Genomic DNA, 18777 nt, shown 5'->3' with positions numbered 1-18777 from the left:
ATCCTAAGCACAAACACACACACCCACGCCCGAGGGAGGACTCGAACCTCCGCCGGGACCAGCGGAACCACGAGGTATCACAACAACGTTTCAGCAGGCAACGCCGGTCAGCTTCTGTTTCTGTATGATAAATCGGTTGGAAACTTTCCTCTTGTCAGCACGTTGTAGGTGTCGCCACCGGCGCCAGCCTTGTGTGAATGCTCTGAAAAGCTAATCATTTGCATATCATAGCATCTTCTTCCTGTCGATTAAATTTCGCGTCCGTAGCACGTCATCTTCGTGATGTAGCAATTTTAATGGCCAGTAGCGTATATTATGTGCGGCCCAAAAATACTCGTCTTCTTCTAGTGTGGTTTAGGTAAGCAAAAAGGCTTGACACCTCTGATTTAGACCTTGTCATGAAACAAGACTACATAATACATAAAAAAATCTAACGTCTCTGCGACACATTCTGTGTGAATTAGGCCTCATGTAAGTAAAATACTATAATTTAAAAATACGTTTATTTAAGAAGCAATGAACTTTTTCACATAACATATAAAGGTACAGTACAGCGTGTTTAAAAAAGAATAACACGATTTCAAAACTCCAATTTTATTAGTAAAAGCATACTACAAACAGAGTGAATCGCCAAATATAAAATCTTGTAGTTTTAGCTATGCTATTACAAATGCTCTGTGTCCATCAGCAGCAGTACGAACAACATCTAGAAAATAGCTAAATTCGTCATAAACTTTACACAATGTATCTGCTTTTACAGATGTTATGGCGGCTGCTATTCTGTTCTTCACTTCTATGTCACGAGGTATAGGAGAGAGGAACACATTTTTCTTCACATATCCCCGGAAAAATCGTGTAGCGTCATGTCTGGCGATCTTTGAGGTCAAAAATGTAGGGCAATGTCTAGGGGTCCTATCCAGCGTTGAGCTATCTTTAAACGGTGCAGAACTGGCTTTTTCCACAGCTTCAGGTCGACTCCGGTGACTCCACTTTCCAATAGAATCGAGCTCCAACACACTGGCACCACAACGTACGTCAGTGTCTCAACGACGCTCTGCATCAACGTTGGATAGGGCACACGGTTCCCCGAGACATTGCCCTGCATTCTTCGCCTCCAAGATTGACAGACATGGCTCCATGCGATTTTTTCTTCTGTGGATATGCGAAGGAAACTATGTTCATGTCCCCTTTACGTCATGACATAGAAACTATGAAGAACAGAATAACAGCCGCTGTAACTTCTGTAAGAGCAGTTACATTGTCTAAAGTTTATGTCGAATTTAGCTATCGTATAGATGTTGTTCGTGCTGCTCCTGCTGGTGACACACACAGAATTTACTATAGCATAACTAAAACTAAGATTTTGTGAGTATTTTACAATTCATCCCATGTTTGTAGTATGTTTTTATGAATAAATATGGAATTTTGAAATCAGATCATACTTTTTGAAACATCCTGTACATTCCGGTAGCCACCATTCAATTTCCTATATTACTCCACTGAGCATGTACAGAATTTCAATTTTACGTAACACTGTAAATATCTGTTGTTATTAATTACATCAGTCGGTCCTACTAAAAAATTCGTCAGTGGAGTAGAAGGAGTCATCAATAAACTAACATTATCAGCAGTGCTGCAGCCTGAGCTTCAGGCAAACCTTAGCAAGCAGCCAAACGACACGCGAACCAGCCACCAACGTCATTGTGCAGCTGCGCACTGGAACAATGCTGACGCAGTACGCTACAATGCGGCGCCTTGCTGTCAGCGACTGACTGTGTGCTACACGGTGTACAACAACGTGGCGTTTCCGCAGCCGACACGTGTTGGGAGTCTCTCACCTGTGTTAACACACCGCCTTGGAGGGAGTATAAGAGCTCCCATCTCAACTGGTAGAATCTTTGCATTGGCACTGTGCTTTCAACTGGTGAAGGCTCTGTGTCAATTCGTCCACTGTTACACTACTCAAGCCTCATCGAGCATCATCACCAACTAGGCGAATTCGCTATTTACGAGCCATCAGCTAGTCCTGATGGTTCTGGACTTCCAACTGGGTCTTCTGAGGTGAGACCACCTACAACGCAGTGGATGCCTTTACCGACATTCCGGCCAGTCTGAGAGTGTGCTGGGTTTCATTGGGGGACTACCCTCCTCCCATCAGCATCACAGAGCGAAGATGGTACTCTGCTGCCACCCCGCTTGGACTTGCGTCACCATGCTGACACGGCGACGAGCGACAGCAAGTTGACTGCCCGCCACTATCTCTCCATACCTCTGGGTATAACACTCGCTGCCCACTAGCCACGATCAGCGTCTGGGCTGCTACAGTTATGTACTGTGTAGGAGGCATCAGGTGCAAGCAAGCTTGTGAGTATGCATTCTTTATTCTACGCTCATTACAGTACAGGAGAAACCATACCACTGGCTCCCACACACTCAACTCTGGAAACCGGCCAGCCCGAAACAGTACCTACATTGGTGAAGGTAGCTGTCTCGTTGGTTGGTTTAAAGAAGGGAGGAAGGGACCAAACTGCGAGGTCATCGGTCCCTTGTTCCCAGTAAAATAATTACACAAGGGAAAGAAGAAAAGAAAGGAGATGTACAGCGCAATAACAGGAGAATGGAAGAACCAGAAGAAGACAGGACAACCAACACTGTTAGGGACAAAACAGGAAAAGAAAACCACAGGGAGAAACAAGAAACAGGTAGAAGGGATAAAAACAAGGGAGCACATGACTGTAGCTGGCCGACCACGAGAATAAAAAGGAAAAACCAGACACTCTACGAAACATTAAAACATCCAGCCTAAAAGCATTAGAGTGGAGAACACAAAGGGACAAAGGACATGCGCAAAAACTTATATAGAATCATAAAACCCACCGTCACGTATAAAACGTAAAACTAAATTAGCTGATGAGGCATTCTCAGCTAAAATTAATGGCAACGAGTCCAGCAACTGAAGAGTTCACCGCAGGGCAGCCAAAGAAGGGCAGCTCACCAAGATATGGGCCACTGTCAGCCGGGCGCTGCACTGACACTGAGGTGGGTCATCACAGTGCAGGAGGTAGCCGTGTGTCACCCAAGCATGGCCAATGCTGAGCCGACAGAGAACCACAGAGTCCCTGTGAGAGGCCTGCGTGGAAGTCTTCCACACATTCTTAGTCTCCTTAATGGCACGCAATTTGCTGTGCGTACTGAGGTTATGCCACTCCGTCTCCCAGTGCCACAAAACTTGTGATATAGTATTGAACGCAGGTGCCGCTCGGCAACACCAGTACTGGGGGAGCAGTGCGAAATGCAGAAGTTGTCTGCATACAGACAAGTTGAGACAGACGGCACTGCAGCTGCTGTCGGACCATTAATGGATACTAGAAATAGGGATATACTCAATACAGAGCCCTGCGGGTCCCCATTCTCCTGGAAATGGGTGGAACTATGAGAGCACCAACTTGGACACGGGAAGTACGAAGCGACAGGAAATTTTGGATGAAAAACAGGAGTGGGCCTCGGAGACCCCACTCGTATAATGTGGCAAGGATATGATGTCGCCAGGTCGTGTCATATGATTTTCGTAAATAAAAAAAAAGGCAACCACGTGTCGGCGTCTGGAAAATGCTGTTCGGATGGCCGACTCCAGGGACAAAAGATTATCAGTGGTAGAGCGACCCTGGCGGGATCCACCCTGACATGGAGCCAGTAGGCCACGTGACTCCGGGAGGTAGTCACTCTGTAAATGGGGAGTTATACGATTCACTGTGGCGTATAGTGAACGAGAGGACTTTCCCTTCCAGCCGCCGTTTGAGTGCGAAAGACTGGGGGGTAATTCTCTGATGCAAAGGCTCGAGCATAGTGCTCAGCAAAGTACTCGGCAATCTCACACTATACGTTCCAGGAGCTTACAAAGAACGTTGGTGAGGCTGATGAGCCGATAGCTATCCACATCAAGCGGGCTTTTGCCGGATTTGGGCAATGGAATGATGGTGCTCTCCCACTATTGCAATGGAAAGACCCCATCGCACCAGATCTGGTTGAAGATTGTGAGAAGATGTCGCTTGTAGTCAGATGAGAGATGTTTAATCATCTGACTGTTGATCCGATCTGGCCCAGAAGCAGTGTCGGGGTAATGTGCAAGGGCACTGAGGAGCTCCCACTCTGTAAATGGGGAGTTATACGATTCACTGTGGCGTATAGTGAACGAGAGGACTTTCCCTTCCAGCCGCCGTTTGAGAGTGCGAAAGACTGGTGGGTAATTCTCTGATGCAGAGGCTCGAGCATAGTGCTCAGCAAAGTACTCGGCAATCGCGATTGCGCTGGTAGATAACACACCATTTATGTTAACACCAGGAACACCTGTTGGGATCTGGACCTCAAATCACGTTTGATCCCTGCCCAGACTTGGGAAGGTGATGTATGGCACCCAAGGGTCGGGATGTATCTCTTCCAACACTCCTGCTTCCGTCGTTTGATAAGTTGGCGAACACAGGCATGGAGCCGTTTAAAGGCTATAAGGAGCTCCAGGCAAGGGTGACCCTTATGCCGTTTTACAGCTCGCCGACGTTCCTTAATTGCTTCAGCGACTTCTTGTGACCAGCAAGGGACTGTCTTTCGGCAGGGGCTCCCTAAAGAGCGAGGGATCGCGTTTTCTGCCGCAGAAACGATTGTTGTAGTCACCTGCTCAACCATCACATCGATGTTCTCGTGTGGGGGAGATTCAACGGTGACAGCAGAGGTGAAAGTTTCCCAGTCCACCTTGCTTAAAGCCCATCTGGGGAGGCGTCCGTGGGCCTGACGCCAGGGCAGTGACAGGAAGATGGAGAAGCGGTCACTATCACACAGGTCGTCATGTGCTCTCCAGTAGATAGATGGGAGAAGTCCTGGACTGCAAGTTAAGAAATCAATGGCCGAGTAACTACCATGAACCACACTGAAATTTGTGGCGGCCCCAGTATTTAAGAGGCGGAGGTCGAACTGAGACAGTGAAGTTTCGACATCTGTGTCTCTGACAGCAAGCATGGTACCGTCCCACAAGGGGTTACGGGCGTTAAAATCTCCCAAAATTAGGAAAGGTTTAGGGAGTTGATCAATCAGTGCAGCTAATTCATTCAGGGGTACTGCACCATCTGGTGGAAGATATACCTTGCAGACAGGTATTTCCTGTGTCATCCTTATTCTGACAGCCACAGCTACAAGAAGGGTTTGAAGGGGCACAGTTTCACTACAGACTGAGTTTAGGATATAAACACAAACACCACCTGACACTCGATTATAGTCGCTACAGCTCCTGTAATATCCCTTATAGCCGGGGAGGGCAGGGGTCCGCATTGCTGGGAGCCAGTTTCCCTGGAGGCCAATGCAGAAAGCAGGTGTAAAGCTTAACAGTTGCCGCAGCTCGGCCAGGCGGTTGAAAAAACCACCGAAATTCCACTGGAGGATGATGTCATTGTGAGACCGGGAAGGTATGGAACATTCAATGAGGCAGTATACGTCTCAGGGTCACCTGCTGCCACTGACTCATTGCTTGAGCAGTCTATATCCATTTGGCTTAGGGTCCAGCGAGATGTATGTCCTCAGTGGACACCAGAATCTCCACCTCATCCACAGATGCAGAGCTTGCAGGTAGCGGTGGTGTGTATGCCACAGTAATTGCCTTGGTCTTGGGGATCTTCCTTTTGGATTTCTCTCGCTGCTCCTTGTGTCTCCCTATCTGGGAGGACTTCACTGATTCAGTCTCCGGGACTGAGGATGAGCGTGAAGCCCTATGACCAGTTGCTTTTGGGCTCTTCAGCCACTGGCGGGTGTCATATTACCCACAAGCAGAAACCTGAGAAGGGAGTGACCCAAGGACCCAAGGGACCCTTTCCTAACGAGATGAGGTGAAGAAGACTTACACTTCTCCGGCAAAGAAGTGGGGACTGATATCCTCAATGGTTGGGTGGGGGGGGGGGGGTTTGTTGCTCCGAAAGTGGGTGGTGCAGGAGCAACAGGAAGGGAATTGCCCCCACCATCAAGGGGGCAGGTGTAGTCTTCCAGCTATGAGAGGTGACTGGGGTTGGAGGAGCTGATGGGCTAGAACTGTTGTAGTGGCAGCATAAGACAGTGTTACACGTATAGGATGTAAACGTTCAAATTTCTCCTTAGCCTCAGTGTAGGTCAGTCGATTCAAATGGTTCAAATGGCTCTGAGCACTATGGGACTTAACATCTGTGGTCATCAGTCCCCTAGAACTTAGAACTACTTAAACCTAACTAACCTAAGGACATCACACACATCCATGCCCGAGGCAGGATTCGAACCTGCGACCGTAGCATAGGTCAGTCGGTCCAGGGTCTTGTACTCCATGATTTTCCGTTCTTTCTGGACAATCGTGCAGTCAGGCGAGCAAGGCGAATGGTGCTTTCTGCAGTGGACACAGATGGGAGGCGGGGCACATGGAGTGTTGGGATGTGATGGGCGTCCGCAATCTCGACATGTGATGCTGGAAGTACAGCGGGAAGACATATGGCCGAGCTTCCAGCATTTAAAGCACCGCATTGGGGGAGGGATATAGGGCTTTACATCACAGCGGTAGACCATCACGTAATATCTGCCTAGTAAGCGAGAAGACCCAGGTTCGAGTCCCGGCCGCAGCACAAATTTTAATTCACTTCTTCAGCTTCCAAAGTTATCTGATGGATTTGTTACCAGATAACATCCAATGACTAGTCCACGTTCGAAGCCACTGAGCTCTCCTGACACCCATTCTGATCTGACTGCATCTCTACTGGCAACACATTACTTCCCGCCCTGTTTTATGCTGGCCGTCTCTCGTGACTTCTAGTGGTCAATTCCTCATTACGTACTGTCGTACAAATACTTTTAATCAGATAGTCTAGGCCGCTCCTGATCCGTCGAGATCACTCGATTAAATGCCACTTGATACTGTCCGACTGTCCGAACGACGGGCCGGAGCGTCACGCAGCTGTCGGAGGCTGCCCGCCGTCGGGGTACCTTTGGAGACCGGCAAGTGCCAGTTGGCGCCCCTCAGCGTACTCACACGCCGCTGTTGGTGTAGTCGTCGAGGCAGTGCGCCGCCGTCAGCACCCAGCGCTCGCTGATGAGGCTGCCGCCGCACAGGAACTGCACGCTGCTCTCGGGGCCGAAGCCCACCGCCGCCTGCAACAGCACCAAGCACACACAACCACTGTCAGCTCGGCCGTCAACAAGTGCTGCTCCACGCAGGGGGCCCGAGACACTTCGCCACTTGCCTCAGCACAGGAGGCATTACCGAGCGAGGTGGCGCAGTGGTTAGCACACTGGACTCGCATTCGGGAGGACGACGGTTCAATCCCGTCTCCAGCCATCCTGATTTAGGTTTTCCGTGATTTCCCTAAATCGCTTCAGACAAATGCCGGGATGGTTCCTTTGAAAGGGCACGGCCGATTTCCTTCCCCATCCTTCCCTCACCCGAGCTTGCGCTCCGTCTCTAATGACCTCGTTGTCGACGAGACGTGAAACACTAATCTCCTCCTCCTCCTCCCTGAAGGCTTCACAGGAGGCATCGGCAGCGAACGAGGTGCAGGCCTCACCACAACATTCTAAAGTACACCACCTTCACTTCTAGTGCATTCGTCTACTGGACGTTATGTAAGGCAACGTCCTGACTGACTCACTGACTCATCATCGCTTGGACCAAACCATTAAGGATAGAAATTTGAAATTTGTGGAGGGTGTTGATCTTATACTGTAGGCGCTCTTTAAGAAGGAATTTTTCGATATTCCATCCGTAAGAGGGTCAAATGGAATTGAAAAGTTTTTGAAAATACGCCGCTATTAAGGCAGTATTGTAGCTAGACCTACGAAAATTGGTATTTCGTTTCTCGGTCAGAAATAAAGAAGTAAGTGTTTCAGCATTTTTTAAAATTTAAACCCTGTGAAGGCGAAACAGTGGGTGAAAGTTTTTTTGAATGTCAGTCATTATTAAAGAACTACTAAAGCATTTTTAAAGCAACAGGTTTGTCTTTGCGAATTCAACTCTTAAGGGTTCAAATAGAGGATGAAATATTTCATTATGAAAGCATTTTTAAAGCTAAATCTATATAAATTTTAGTTTGGCTTCTCGGACAGAAATAAAAAAAACACTTGTTTAATTGTTTCTGGAAATTCAAAGACTATAGGGATAAAATAGGGGATGAAAACTGTACGGAAACATTTCATTATCTAAACAAAAAAAAAAAAAAAAATGGTTCATTCGCTCTGAGCACTATGGGACTCAACTGCTGAGGTCATTAGTCCCCTAGAACTTAGAACTAGTTAAACCTAACTAACCTAAGGACATCACAAACATCCATGCCCGAGGCAGGATTCGAACCTGCGACCGTAGCAGTCTCGCGGTTCCAGACTGCAGCGCCTTTAACCGCACGGCCACTTCGGCCGGCTCATTATCTAAACATTTTTGAAGCTAAATCCATAAAAACTTATTTGGCATCTCTGCTAGAAATAAAAAAATACGCATTTCATTGTTTTCAGAAATTCAACCCCTAAGAGGGTGAAATAGGGGGTGAAATCTTTTATGAAAATATTTCATTACATTAAAAAGTTTTTAAAGCCGAATATACGAAAATCTGTATGTCACTTTCTGGTCAAACATAAAGAAATATGCGTTAGGGGACGAAAGTTTCTAGGGAAATACCACCACAAGAACGCAAAAGGCATGATTAAAAAATCCTTGGACTCCAGTTACCAGAATAGTTTTTCGGTCAGAAGTACATTCGGAAAGACCGTCCTTAAATGGCCTTCAATAACACGAAAAGTTCGGAATGTGTTTGCGAATATCATAAAAATTAGATTGAAGAAAAAAAGACTATGCGGGCAGTCGAATTAAATCAGGCGATGCTCGGGGAATTAGATTAAGAAATGAGACAAAGTACTAGACGAGTTTTGCTTTTCGGGGAGCAATATAACTGACGATGGTCGAAGTAGAGTGGATATAAAATGTAGACTGGCAATGGCAACGAAAGCATTTCTGAAGAAGAGACATTTGTTAACATCGACTGTCGATTTAAGTGTCGGAAAATCATTTCTGAAAGTATATGTATGGAGTGTAGCCATGTACGGAAGTGAAACATAGACGATAAATAGTTTAGACGAGAAGAGAATAGAGCTTTCGAAATATGGTGCTGCAGAAGAATGCTGAAGATTAGATGGGTAGATCACGTAACTAATGAGGAGGTACTGAATAGAATTGGGGAGAAGAGAAAATTGTGGCACAACTTCACTAAAGAAGGGATCGGTTGGTAGGATATGTTCTGAGGCATCAAGGGATCACAAATTTAGTAGTAGAGGACAGCGTGGAGGGCAAAAATCATAGAGGGAGACCAAGACATGAATACGCTAAGCAGATTCAGAAGGATGTCGGTTGCAGTAGTTACTTGGAGATAAAGAAGCTTGTACAGCAGAGAGTAGCATGGAGAGCTGCATCAAATCAGTCTGTGGACTGAAGACCATAACAACAATGCAGACCATACAGTCTACGGTAGCGAAGCAGCGGGCACTAAGTTAGTCGCTTCATATAACACATGCAACAATGGTAACTGAGGACAGGTAGATTTTAATAAGGTAATTGAGCTAAGTAGATTAAAAAATAAGTCAATAAACATAATAAATGAATTATGTTATTTGGACAACAAAATAAATGACAACGGCAAAACTAAAGGGGATATAAATGTAGAGATGTGGAAGGAAAGCAGAAATGAACAATTACCCACAATGCCCATGTAATTAAAAACCTAAGGAAGATGGTCGCGATATTTATCTCTTCGTCGTGAATGGTCGAGACTCAACCGATCCGAATGGGACAAGAAAGATGTGGCCACATCTTAAAGTGATTTATAAATATATTGTCTACGTAACCACTACAGCCGAAAGATTAATCAGCCGCAGGAGGCACCTTGATAATACTGTGTAACACACTTCTAGCCCTCAAAATGGCTTGCATTCGTCGAGTAAAGAAGGCCACAACTTTTCTCAGCTATGACATACTGAGCTGCAGCAACTCATTCATAATTAGATGCCGTGCAGCTGCCAACCTGCGACGAACTTGCTAAGTTTCACCCGCTGCTCTAATTAACCCCTTACATTTTCTGCTGGAGTAGTATCTGGTGATTTAGTGGGCCCGTCGAGATGCAGTAGTGTGCCAAAGTGTTGGTCACACCAGGGACATGCGTGTGTAGCCCTGTGAACAAGGCTATTATCTTGGATGATGGGAATGTACACCCCTACTCATCATGAACAACACTTGGTCACCGACAGCATTGCAGTAAACTTCCTGGTTCGTGGTCACAGTAACCTGAACGAGTGGGTCAAAGTCATGGTACCAGAAATCCCTCACTCCTCCTCCAAAAAACATCACAGAGCCACCTCTGGTGTGAACTACTACTTCTACACACCGTGGGTTAAAAGCATTGTGGCCGGTTGGCGCACTCAGTAACTTTCAGCACTGGAAATGAGGAAAAATCGCGACTCATCGGTCACACTACAGACCTTCAGGCTGCTACAGTCCATTCTTTGTGTTTGCCCATTTAATACATGCAAGCAGTGTATCAACCCATTTTTAATGCCGTATTACATGGTCGCGAATGGTAAACGACTCCTTGCAGATACGTTGGACAGTCAACATTGATATACCAACAAATCGGAGAACTGAATGGACTGTGTGCTCACAGCCACGTTCAAACACCATAGGTCCATCCTGCCACCTTTAAATCCATCTTACTAACTTGATCCATGCAACCAACTGGTACATATACACTACTCCACTGCCATGATTTACGTAACCAGTTGGTCGTAGGTTCTGTTCTAAAAATGAACAGCTTAGAGACAGAAGTGATGATACTTTCTGCAGGATCTGACCATCATTTTGCAGGACAATGCTCAAGCACGTATAGTGCAAGCTGTTACTGATTTGTTTGACTGATGGGGCTGCCAAATGCTATACCACCTACTGCACTCCCCTGATATAAGCCATCGTGAGTTCAACTATATTTCTAAACTGCAGGAAACATTTCACGGCATTCGCTTCAGAACTGTACAAATTCGTCGTGCAATAGACCGCGCCGCTCGAACTGTCAACACAACTGGCACTGTTAAGAGTATCCTACGACTTCCACACCACTGGCAACGGGTTATACACAATGCTGGTGACTACTTTGAAGGTCAGTAAAACTTTGAAACATGTATCTAATTTGTACGACCTGTAAATAAATAGTTGCCACTATTAAGGTTCCAATCCTCGTACAATCAACGACAGCTCTCTTTAAATGTGGATAAACGTTTAAGATAATGGCTATAACAAAGGGAAAGAATCCGACAGTAGCTGATTACGAGATTAGCAATGAACATATTGAACAACTAAAATCTTAAAGTATTTAGGGGTTGTATTAAGAAGCAATATGAAATATGAGGATCACGTACAATTAGTACTTGTGAAGGCGAATGGAAGAAGTAGATTTGTTGGAAATGTTCTGAGAAAATGCAGTGCAGCTATTAAGGAAATAGTGTACAGGATACTAGTGCTGAGCCCCGCGCCTGATTAGCCGTGCGGTCTGAGGCGCTGCAGTCATGGACTGTGCGGCTGGTCCCGCCGGAGGTTCGAGTCCTCCATCGGGCATGGGAGTGTGTGTTTGTCCTTAGGATAATTTAGGTTAAATAGTGTTTAAGCTTAGGGACTGATGACCTTAGCACATTAAGTCCCATAAGATTTTTTTTAAAAAAAGAAAGAAAGAAAGAACTAGTGCTGAGCCACACGGATGACCGCGCGGTTAGAGGCGCCATGTCACGGATTGTGCGGCCCCTCCTGTCGGAAGTTCGAGTCCTCCCTCGAGCATGGCGTGTGTGTGTGTTTATGTGTGTGTGTGTGTGTGTGTGTGTGTGTGTGTGTGTGTGTGTGCGTGTTGTATTGTCGTTAGCATAAGGTAGTTTAAGTAGTGTATAAGTGTAGGGAGCGATGACCTCAGTAGTTTGGTCCCTTAGGAATTCACACACATTTGAACATCGAAAGAATTCATATATGCACTGCTAGGATCAGGTTGATATATACCACATGAAAGTAAAACAGAAGTGTTCGGGGAAATTAAATGGGAATCCTTGGAAGAAAGAAAACGTGGTTGTACGTAACCTTGCTGTTTAATTTTCGAGAACCTGCATTCGAAGAAGACTGTTCGACCACTATACTGATACCATCAAATATTTAGAAATAGGATCTTGAGAATAATATACAAGGACGTGCTGAAAAATAACGCCTCCGAATTTTTTATTCTGTTCTCAGTATCGGTTGAGGTATTACGTATCATGCATAGTAGTCGATTTTCCCGCTTCATTGATACAGGTGGCAAGCCTCTGCCAGTAGAGGGCTCTGAGTTGTAGCGTTTAATGTGGCGCTGTAAACGTAACTTTGTCGGTGCGTGAGAAACACCCGAAGAACTGAAAACACGATTTCGAAAAATTTTGTCCACACATGGAACACTCTCTCCTCCGTATGAGAATGGCAACAAACTGTTGGCATACAGACATACACAGAAAATTTCACATATTTTCACATTCAGGTTGCTAAGTAATCGTGACTTATTTAGTTTCATATTTGAAAAAAAAAAGGTCTATTACACAAGTAGGTCGATCGAAATATTGTACCACTTTTGCAACCTCATTATGGAGTCTTGGAAACTCTACCTGAGGAAAGCAGTGTAGACGTCCTGGACAGTTTTGGAATAACGTTACAGGTCAATCAGTTCATTTGGGCAGTGCAAAAGGATAGGTCCAAATGGGAATAGGCATGTGAGGAGTCGGAAAAGAAAGTGGGTACTCCAGTGTTAAGGCAGAAGAGGTTAAGTTGGTTAAGATCAGCCAGGAGGGCACCTCAGACAGGTCCTGGGAGAACCCCAAAGGGCCATGTCATTCATGGAGCGAGGGGTAACAAGAACACAACTATAGGTGCCAGACGGGAGAACACAGGGTTTGCGACTAGCCAAAAATTTCGAGCGACTGGGTAAGGCACTTTTTCCTTTACCCGGATCTCTTGGACAGCCCGCTCATTAAGATACACAGGACAATCCGGAGAGGAGGCGGCATGGCCGCCATTGCAATTGATACAGGGGATGGGGGGGGGGGGGGAGGAGGAGGACAGTCGCCCTTGTGCGCATCCGTACCACAGGTTACACATTTGGCTGGGTGTTGACAAGACGTTCTAGCATGGTTGAAACGATGACACTGGTAGCAGCGCTTCGAGTTCGGAACGTACGGCCGGACTGTGATAATTTTACAGCCTGCTTTGATCTTGGATGGAAGCACCACTCTATCGAAGGCGAGAAAAAGAGTGCGGGTTAGCACTAAGGAGGAATCTACCTTTCTCATTACACGATGGACGGCAATGACACCCTGATCAGAGAGGTAAGATTGGATTTCGGCCTCGGTTAGACCGTCGAGCAGACTAGTGTAAATAACACCACGTGAAGAATTCAAAGTTTTATAGGCCTGGACACAAACGTGATAGCCGTGGAGAAGCGACGCTGCAAGCAATTGTTGTGCTTGAGAATTAGAAGTAGTCTCCAAAAGCAAAGTGCCATTCCGTAAACGAGAGCAGGATTTCACAGGGCCGGCAGTTGCATCAACACCTTTCAGAGTAATAAACGGTTTTACCGTGACGAAGGACTGACTGTCTTCAGTACGTGAGACCACGAGGAACCGTGGTGCAGCAGGAAGGGCCTTTGAATCATTATCCTTGTTACGTTTACGTTTCGTAGACGTTGATTGTGAAGATGACGGATTCATTTCGGGAAAATCCCCATGATTGCCAGCGTATTCGATGGCGCACACCTTCCAACTGGGCGCCCCCTTCACAAGGGGGCGCACCCGCTTTAGGTGATCGTTCACACCTCAAAACCTCAGGTCACCCCTCTCGAACACCTGACAGAGGGACCAATCGGAGATTTGGGAAGGTAGCAGCTCAGGCAGTCACCCCTCCCTGGGCCTGGCCTGTACCAGGGGGTACGTGTTAACCCTACCTGTAGACCCGGGGCTGGAAATTAAGCGTTACCCAGTCACCTGTTACGCGTCAGACGCGTGGACCGACCTTCAGGAGCACACTGGGAGGAAGAAGAAAGAGTAACCTCCAACTAGAGGAGAAGAGAGACGAGGAAAGGAAAAGGCAGTGGTGAGACTGTTCTTGCGTCAGCGACAGACAATGCGAGACATTCCCGTTAACACCCCAGACATGTTCCCAACGGAGGAGAAAAAGAATAGCAAGAGGAATCAAATGTTAAAAATGTGTGTCAAATCCTTAGGAATCAAATTGCTGGGATCATCGGTCCCTAGACTTACACACTACTTAAAGTAACTTAATTTAACCTATGCTAAGAACAACACACACACATATCCATGCCCGACGGAGGACTCGAACCTACGGCGGGAGCGGCCGCGCAATCCGTGACATGGCGCCTTAAACCGCGCGGCCACTCCGTGCGGCTAGCAAGAGGAGAGACCTGCAGAACGGAAGGGAAAAGATGCTGCAAAGGCTGGGGCCAACTTGCAGCCAAGAACGAAAATCGTGTATCTTTATTTGTGGTTTGGCACATTGTAGTCCTACAAAATCCGCAATCCCTCTGATATAGATCTTACGTTACTGAAAGCAGTAGACGTCAAGAGGTTGGCAATATCATCAGCATAACATCTTTGCTTGGAAAGCTTACATCTAGAAGGGTACAATTTCACGAGTAATCATGCAGCAATAGGCTCTTTTCACTTGTTACACGTTCACCAAGATCTGTAGTTAGAAAAATTTACATGTGTTCTTTAATTATTTTTCCAATTTTACTTGCCTCCACATCAATGTCTCGTAGGCAGTGTGTGTATTTAAAATATCTGGGCCGAAAGTGCCTCTTGCTACCTGGAAACAGATGTACAATTTGTCTGCTATTCTGTTTGTCACTGATTAAGCCATTGTGTAGCTGTGGTAGAGCTATGTACAGACTGCAACACACTAACTATAGTTTTCTCTCCTCCGTGAGACAGGGTTATTTATGAAGACATTTCATACTGGAATCCTCTCTGGTCACTGTTCCAAACATTTCCTTTCTCCGAACCATGCTCTGACATAAACTTGTTTACTTCCTCCGGAAACTGTTGTGCTTTCTGATGTATACTATTATCGTCTTCTGTGTACTTACGAGTGACAAACGTAGTAATAAGACTGGATGAAATGCCATATTCAGCCTTACGATTGTCGATAGAAGAAACCGAAGCTTTAAAATTGTTCAAGGTATCCATTTTAGAGCTTCTAGCGCCCACATTTGCTAATTCCAATAGTGAACGATCCCAATCACCTTGCTCTATCGCCGGCCGCGGTGGCCGTGCGGTTCTAGGCGCTTCAGTCCGGAACCACGCGACTGCTACGGTCGCAGGTTCGAATCCTGCCTCGGGCATGGATGTGTGTGATGTCCTTAGGTTAGTTAGGTTTACGTAGTTCTAAGTTCTGGGGGACTGATGAACTCAGATGTTAAGTCCCATAGTGCTCAGAGCCATTTGAACCATTTAAACCTTGCTCTATCAAATTGCGATATTAAATGCTCTTTTATAGTTTGTAACTGCAACAGTCTGTCCTTTGAAACGAGTCTGTGCTCACCTTTTGCTAGATAAGTAATTTAGAATTAATCTGCATGTGATTTACTTTTAATACACTTACAGCACCTCATTAGTTTGCTACAGCAAGTGAAGCCACGATTGCAGTAGTCTTCATAAATGTTTTCTAGTACGCTGTCATCAATATCTTTTAAGAAACTGGCTGTCGACTGCGTGGGCGGAGATAGGTCGTGCTCACTTTGACTGTACTCTTCTGTTCTGTTCCTGTTGCTCTGTATGTAGATAAACGTCGTTTTCTGCTTGGCCAGCCGCCCTCAGATTCAGGTTCTTCCTGTCCTTCAAAATCAGTATATCTACCCAGGGCAACTTCATTTACACTCCTGGAAATTGAAATAAGAACACCGTGAATTCATTGTCCCAGGAAGGGGAAACTTTATTGACACATTCCTGGGGTCAGATACATCACATGATCACACTGACAGAACCACAGGCACATAGACACAGGCAACACAGCATGCACAATGTCGCCACTAGTACAGTGTATATCCACCTTTCGCAGCAATGCAGGCTGCTGTTCTCCCATGGAGACGATCGTAGAGATGCTGGATGTAGTCCTGTGGAACGGCTTGCCATGCCATTTCCACCTGGCGCCTCAGTTGGACCAGCGTTCGTGCTGGACGTGCAGACCGCGTGAGACGACGCTTCATCCAGTCCCAAACATTCTCAATGGGGGACAGATCCGGAGATCTTGCTGGCCAGGGTAGTTGACTTACACCTTCTAGAGCACGTTGGGTGGCACGGGATACATGCGGACGTGCATTGTCCTGTTGGAACAGCAAGTTCCCTTGCCGGTCTAGGAATGGTAGAACGATGGGTTCGATGACGGTTTGGATGTACCGTGCACTATTCAGTGTCCCCTCGACGATCACCAGTGGTGTACGGCCAGTGTAGGAGATCGCTCCCCACACCATGATGCCGGGTGTTGGCCCTGTGTGCCTCGGTCGTATGCAGTCCTGATTGTGGCGCTCACCTGCACGGCGCCAAACACGCATACGACCATCATTGGCACCAAGGCAGAAGCGACTCTCATCGCTGAAGACGACACGTCTCCATTCGTCCCTCCATTCACGCCTGTCGCGACACCACTGGAGGCGGGCTGCACGATGTTGGGGCGTGAGCGGAAGACGGCCTAACGGTGTGCGGGACCGTAGCCCAGCTTCATGGAGACGGTTGCGAATGGTCCTCGCCGATACCCCAGGAGCAACAGTGTCCCTAATTTGCTGGGAAGTGGCGGTGCGGTCCCCTACGGCACTGCGTAGGATCCTACGGTCTTGGCGTGCATCCGTGCGTCGCTGCGGTCCGGTCCCAGGTCGACGGGCACGTGCACCTTTCGCCGACCACTGGCGACAACATCGATGTACTGTGGAGACCTCACGCCCCACGTGTTGAGCAATTCGGCGGTACGTCCACCCGACCTCCCGCGTGCCCACTATACGCCCTCGCTCAAAGTCCGTCAACTGCACATACGGTTCACGTCCACGCTGTCGCGGCATGCTACCAGTGTTAAAGACTGCGATGGAGCTCCGTATGCCACGGCAAACTGGCTGACACTGACGGCGGCGGTGCACAAATGCTGCGCAGCTAGCGCCATTCGACGGCCAACACCGCGGTTCCTGGTGTGTCCGCTGTGCCGTGCGTGTGATCATTGCTTGTACAGCCTTCTCGCAGTGTCCGGAGCAAGTATGGTGGGTCTGACACACCGGTGTCAATGTGTTCTTTTTTCCATTTCCAGGAGTGTATTTCTGTGTCATCCCCATTATATTTCTGAACTGTTATGTTATCTAATCACTGAAGAGCCACTGCCTAATATCCTGTCGGACCCCCGCAAGCACGCAGAAGTACCGCAACACGACGTGGCATGGACTCGAATAATGTATGAAGCAGCGCTGGAGGGAACTGATAACTTGAATCCCGTAGGGCTGTCCATAAATCTGTAAGAGTATGAGGGGTGAAGATCTCTTCCGAACAGCACATTGCAAGGCATCCCAGATATGCTCAATAATGTTCATGTCTGGGGAGTTTGATTAACAGCGGAAGTGTTTAAATTCGAAGAGTGTTCCTGGAGCCACTCTGTAGTGATTCTGGAGGTGTGGAATGTCGTATTATCTTTCTGGAACTGCCCAAGTTCGTCGGAATGCGTAATGGACATGAATGGATGCAGGTGATCAGACAGGATGCTTACCTACGCGCCACCTGTCAGAGTCGCATCTAGACGTATCAGGCGTCCCATGTCACTCCAACTGCACACGCCCTCCATCATTACAGAGCTTCCACCAGCTTGAACAGTCCCCTGCTGACATGCAGAGTCCACGGATTCATGAGGTTGTCTCCATATCCGCAGACGTCCATCCGCTCGATACAGTTTGAAACGAGACTCGTCCGACCAGGCAACATGTACCCACTGATCAACAGTCCATTGTCGGTGTTGACTGACTCAGGCGAAGCGTAAAGCTTTGTGTCGTGCGGTCATGAAGGATACACGAGTGGGCCTTCGGCTCCGAAAGCCCATATCGATGATGTTTCGTTGAATGGTTCGCACGCTGACACTTGTTGATGGCCCAGCAATCTGCGGAAGGGTTGCACTTCTGTGACTTTGAACGATTCTCTTTGTTGATCCCGTTCTTGCAGGATCTTTTTCCGGTTGTAGCGATGTCGGAGATTTGATGTTTTACTGGATTTCTGATATTCACGGTACACTCGTGAAATGGTCGTACGGGAAAATCCCCACTTCATCGTTACCTCGGATATGCTGTGTCCCATCGCTCGTGCGCCGACTATAACATTACCTTCAAACTAATTTAAATCTTGATAACCTGCCATTGTAGAAGCAGTAACCGATCTAACAACCGCTCCAGACACTTTTTGTCTTATATAGGCGTTTCCGACCGCAGTGCCGTATTGTACCTGTTTACATATCTCTGTATTTTAATACGCATACCTATAGCAGTTTCTTTGGCGCTTCATTGTATATCCATTGACCGCAATTTCATTTACATATTCAGCATGTTGCAACTTTGTCTCTAATGTTTGGACTGCATTCGTACGATTAATTCTCTTCATGATGTCATTGTAGACAGTTTGCACAATACCCCACATGCGAACACTTCAAAAAAT

At 46.9% G+C, this 18777-nt stretch overlaps 1 protein-coding gene across 1 annotated transcript in view; it reads right to left on the bottom strand.

Annotated features, from left to right (window-relative positions):
• The window catches only part of LOC124612746 (trypsin-1-like), a 115408-nt gene that overhangs the window by 21797 nt on the left and 74834 nt on the right, over positions 1–18777 (bottom strand). Inside the window, exon 4 of the mRNA XM_047141133.1 lies at positions 7031–7149. Coding sequence (XP_046997089.1) covers positions 7031–7149 — 119 coding nt within the window. The remainder of the gene's footprint in view (positions 1–7030; positions 7150–18777) is intronic.

Source organism: Schistocerca americana, chromosome 1, assembly GCF_021461395.2.
Source record: "Schistocerca americana isolate TAMUIC-IGC-003095 chromosome 1, iqSchAmer2.1, whole genome shotgun sequence".
Classification (NCBI taxonomy): Eukaryota; Metazoa; Arthropoda; class Insecta; order Orthoptera; family Acrididae; genus Schistocerca; species Schistocerca americana.
Note: the sequence above shows the minus strand (reverse complement) of the source record. Positions and strands in the feature narration are given on the sequence as shown.